We start from the raw sequence: 5,249 nt of genomic DNA on the forward strand, positions 1-5,249 counted from the left end.
GGAGTGGAGCTCCAGTCTGGACCAGGATGACCCAGAGCCTCCACATATTAACGATGACCAGGAGGAACTGCGGCTCAGTCGGGGCAAAGAGCAGTTTCAAGGGCAGGAGGAGTCTGATATTACCAAGTTCTTTATCCCAATGAAAAGTGAAGATGAAGAAGAGAAACCTCAGTTCTCACAACATCATCAAAAGCAAATTGAACAGATGAAAACGGAAGCTGATGGAGAGCACAGTGGAGGATCAGAGCCAGCCAGGAACTCTGATCCAGATACACATTTACATCCAGATTTTAATGACAATACTGAGGACTATCATGAATCTAAGACTTATGGCAGTAATGGCTGGAAGAAGACCAGAGAACCCCAGTCAGGTTTAAAGTCTGTAAATAATGTTGAAGTCCCTGCCAATGATCTGAGCTGTAGTACTGGTGAGACAGAGTGTGGGCAAGGGTTTGGCACCAGTCGACATCTGAAGAGACAAATGAGATCTCATACAGGAAAGAAACCATTTAGCTGCTCAATCTGTAAGAAAGCTTTTACAGTCAGTGGAAGTTTACAAACACACATGAGAATCCACACAGGAGAGAAACCTTTTAGCTGCTCAGTCTGTAAGATGGCCTTTTCAGTTAGTGGACATTTACATAGACACATGAGAATCCACACTGGAGAGAAACCATTTAACTGCTCCTTCTGTAACAAAGCTTTTATACAGAGTGACAATTTACAGAAACACATGAGAGTCCACACAGGAGAAAAACCATTTAGCTGCTCCATTTGTAAGAAAGCTTTTACACAGAGTGGAAATTTACAGAAACACATGAAAATACACACAGGAGAAAAACCATTTACCTGCTCTGTTTGTAAGAAAGCTTTTACAGCAAGTGGTTGTTTACATAGACACATGAGAATCCACACAGGCGAAAAACCATTTACCTGCTCCGTCTGTAAAAAAGCTTTTACAGTAAGTGGAAGTTTGCAGAAACACATGAGAATCCACACAGGAGAGAAACCATTTAGCTGCTCTGTCTGTAAGAAAGCTTTTACAGAGAGTGGACACTTACAGACACACATGAGAATCCACACAGGAGAGAAACCATTTTGCTGCTCCGTCTGTAAGAAAGCTTTTACAGAGAGTGGACATTTACAGAATCACATGAGAATCCATACTGGAGAGAAACCCTTTAGCTGCTCAGTCTGTAAGAAAGCTTTTACAGAGAGTGGAAGTTTACAGAAACACATGAGGATCCACACAGGAGAGAAACCATTTAGCTGCTCCGTCTGTAAGAAAGCTTTTACAGAGCGGGGAAGTTTACGGATACACATGAGAATCCACACAGGAGAAAAACGATTTAGTTGCTCGGTATGTAAGAAAGCTTTTACAGACAGTGGAACTTTACGTAAACACATGAGAACCCTAACACATGTTAGAAACCATTTAGCTGTGTGAAATGGAGCTGCTGTCCAAAAGAAGCAGAGAGCCATGTTCTGAAATTTACACACTAACAAAGGAATGAAATGTCTAAAAGTTAATCATCTGTGGGTCCTTTTAAAATGTCTAAAATTAAAAAATTAGAACGTTAGGCTTTGAAATGATTTTGAAGGGTCGTAAACTAATTGGATTATGAAGGTATCGCGACTGTTGATATCCATGGAACTCCAAATATTAACTTGTTTTTCTAACTTATATTAGGCTTGTTCATAGGGAACCGCCACCCAATTCAGTCTCCCTGAAAGCGATATTTCACCATTGGAAAGATGAAGATATCTTTTAAATTAGGTCACTTATGAAGTAGAAATGTGAATTGACTTTTGATATGGTACCTTCTAGGTTGAGAAAAGCCAGAAAATGTGTCTTTGGCTCATGTGGATGAAAGACTCCAAATCCCAGAATACAATTTGCTTCGCTGAAAGAGTCCACTCCCAAGCCACACCTACCGTTTACTGACATAGACAATGAAGCATTCAACTCTAGTGTGTTTTATTATAATTTCAACCATATGTACGAAACAACGCTTTACTGTGGCTCAAGTGGTGTCACACTTAACCCTTGTGTTGTCTTCCTGCCAAAATTAAAAATCAATGCTTTTTATTGATGTTTTTTAAGTTGTTATGTTTTTTTTGTCCCTTTTTCAACTGTTTTGACACTTTTTTTTCAATGTTTGAGTTAGAAAAGTAGAAATTAGAAATTATTAGACTAAATTTAAAGGAATGTATGTTGATGGATTATCACAGAATGGAATATTCAACTTTTTCTATTATTTCTACTATACTATTTCGAAACCATTCAATTTTTTTTCAAATGCCATAAAATTGAAAAAGACACCCCAAGATTTGTACTTGCATAAATGTGGAATCAATCATGTTATTTTGAGTAAATACAATTGGGTCGTTACAAAGAACATTGATATAGGAAAACGGGTCAATTTGAACCGAGGACAACATGAGGGTTAAAAACAAAACTATAATCTAACGACACACGAAACGGGCTACATTTTGTGCACACATTGTGGGCTCCGTAAAGTTCAGCTAACGCAATGGTAGTATTAGCGCTTGGAGTGATGCAAACACAGCCGTGAATTTGTGTGGAATGTAGAATGGTCTGCATTTAACAGTCAGACTCCACCAGCAGTGAGCAGTAGTTGCTCTGTCCAACCCCCTATGGGTGGGTTAAAAACATGTGGAACTAGCTGGCTTGTAGTTAAATGCCTCCAATAAAGCAAAACAACAATTTTTGCGTCATCAGAGTTTTTTTCCCAGACACCCAATACAGAAATCTCTCATCTCGTAGGGTCATGAGGGAGGGAAGCACGTTCATTTGAAAATACTACCGGGTTTCTACTGATAGAAAGTTTAATGTTAATCGGTGAAGTATCCCTTTAAGTGTAAAGTGCTGTAATATCACCAACTATAAAAGTACTGCTATTGTTGACTCTTCCTTTACTTCAGAATGAGCAACAACTCTAGGGGGTCCAGATCAGCCCTCAGCTAAAACGTGGCCTGCTCAAAGTAGCCCAACACAAAAATTATTTTTCTATTTCTTTTGCCTGCTGTTTGCCACGTTAACAAAGGATTTACTTCTGTAGTAATGTAACCTACTGGGCTAGCGTTAGCATTGCAACAGCAGCTAAGCAAAGCCATTAACTGTTTAAATTATGTTCTACATCTATTCATTGGATTTTATCCAACTTTTATTCTTGTTGATTGTTGTGATGTGTATGATGGGCTTATGATGTTGTCATTCATACATGTGTTTATGGTTTGTTGACTATTTTGTTACTATTCTTCTAGACTTGGAATGTTGTTGTTAGTGTGTCTTTTCTTGATTTTTGCCTGGGTGGGAGGGGGAGGGGGGGATTTTTTTCATTTTTTATTTTGTTTAAGGAAAAATTGTTGATCACAAAAGAAGTGGAGGTGCTCTAGAGTTTACACACCTTTGAGTTTTCAACATTTTATTGTAACACATTCTGTATGCATTTTTGCATTGATCCAGTATCATAACAATATACACCCACATACTGTACATACATATTAATAAACAAACAGCCAAGCATATTTTCAACTAGCTATTGCCTTTTATTAAAGAAAAGTTGCATTTCACTCTATAGTACTGTAGTCTACATACAGTTGGTGTATCAGTATTTGTTGTTTGTGGGCAGGAAAGCCATATTTCATTATTTACCGGGGTGGTTTGCAGGACTTTGGTTACTTGTGTGAAAAGGGAACTACTAAACAGGACAAGACGGTGTGTAAAACACAAACAAACCAAGAAGCAGAGGAGCTCTAGAGTTTACACATCTTTGAGTTTTTAACATACTGTATCAAATTCTGTATTTATTTTTTTATTCATCCAGTATCCTAACAATATACACACATACTGTACATGCACATTAATAAACAAACCACAAACCAATCATATTTTTAACTAGCTATTGCCTTTTTGAGTCACATATACTTTTGGTTCAGTAGACGATGTACTTCACTTTATCAACTTCACATAAAAGAAGTAGGAAGGAGTGTAAACATGAGTGCGTAAAAACATTGGTGTGCATCTCTTCCCTGAATGTAAAATTAATGCCATTATTAAATGTAATAATATTAATGTCATCTAAACCATAATGCCAGATATTTTATTACATGTGTATATTTACAAGATTGTTTATTTCCTTTTTTTTATGTGATTTACTATTGTAAACCAGGGATTCCACAACTTATTTTTGAGTATTATTCAAATAAATTCACTTTTAAACCGGTCATGTTTTATTCCAGGATGTATTGGTTTAACATTGTTTCCAGTTTTCATAATTTTGTACTTTATGCAGTAATAACGTTTGAGCTTCCGCCACTAGGTTGTGGCTCTGCAAAAGCTGTGAAATTTTGAAACATAAGTAGAACAACTTCAAGACCAAGAAAGATAACTATAATTAAAGCTGCAAGCAACTTTGGACGGGCTCTCGCTAATCTGCGCACGTCGGGGTTACTGCCGGACTCCTCTCCTTTAGATCGTGCATTTGCGCGGCACTCAGACACTGCAAATTGTCACCAAAAAAAAGGGAACTCCCTGCTGAGTTCAATGATACCTGACACAAGACTCTACGTCATGTAGTTCAAAAGCTGTGAAAGGGCCAAAGCATAGGGGTTGGAGCAAACCTTTACCAATAAAAAAGGAAGTCTCCTAAGTTCATTGATACCTCATATAAGACTTTACCTTAAATGGTTCACCAGTTATGAATGGGGGCGTGGCTTAAGCATAGGGGACGGGAAGAAGAAGGAACTCTGCTGAGTTCAATGACACCTCATACAAGTCTACTTCAAACAGTGAGTGGGTATGGTTAAAGTATACTGGCTTCAAGTTATTTCAGGTTTTATCAAAATAGAGATTTTGTCAAAAAAACATACCAAACTTTCAAGTTCTGAACAAACATGATACCCTTGAGGCATTTAATAAATTTGAACCGGGCTCCCGAAGGGGAAATCTCTGCTTTCTTTCATAAGCTTCAGGGTGGAGCTCTGATGAACACAGGTGTATAAACAGGCATGGGCAGAGGAGTTGAATATGGAATTAAATGATGAAATTTGGGAAGAATGTCCAGTTAATACTAGACACAATTTAATACAGTTTAAAACGCTCCATAGACTATATTATTCAAGACAAAAGTTACATAAATTCTATCCTGATATCCCACCAGTATGCAACCGATGTAAGTCCCAGATAAGTACTCTAGCACATTCTTTCTGGGCATGTAGTAAAC

General features: G+C 37.7%; 1 protein-coding gene across 1 annotated transcript; it reads left to right on the forward strand.

Moving 5' to 3' along the window:
* Nucleotides 1-3,329, forward strand: LOC116673694 (zinc finger protein OZF; the record flags this gene model as incomplete). Its single annotated transcript, XM_032505916.1, is given in 1 exon segment — nucleotides 1-3,329. A coding segment is annotated over 1 exon segment (1,447 nt), but the record flags the coding sequence as incomplete, so codon positions are not given.
* Between the last annotated feature and the right edge of the window lie 1,920 nt (nucleotides 3,330-5,249).

The sequence above is a fragment of the Etheostoma spectabile genome, chromosome 24, assembly GCF_008692095.1.
Source record: "Etheostoma spectabile isolate EspeVRDwgs_2016 chromosome 24, UIUC_Espe_1.0, whole genome shotgun sequence".
Taxonomy (NCBI): domain Eukaryota; kingdom Metazoa; phylum Chordata; class Actinopteri; order Perciformes; family Percidae; genus Etheostoma; species Etheostoma spectabile.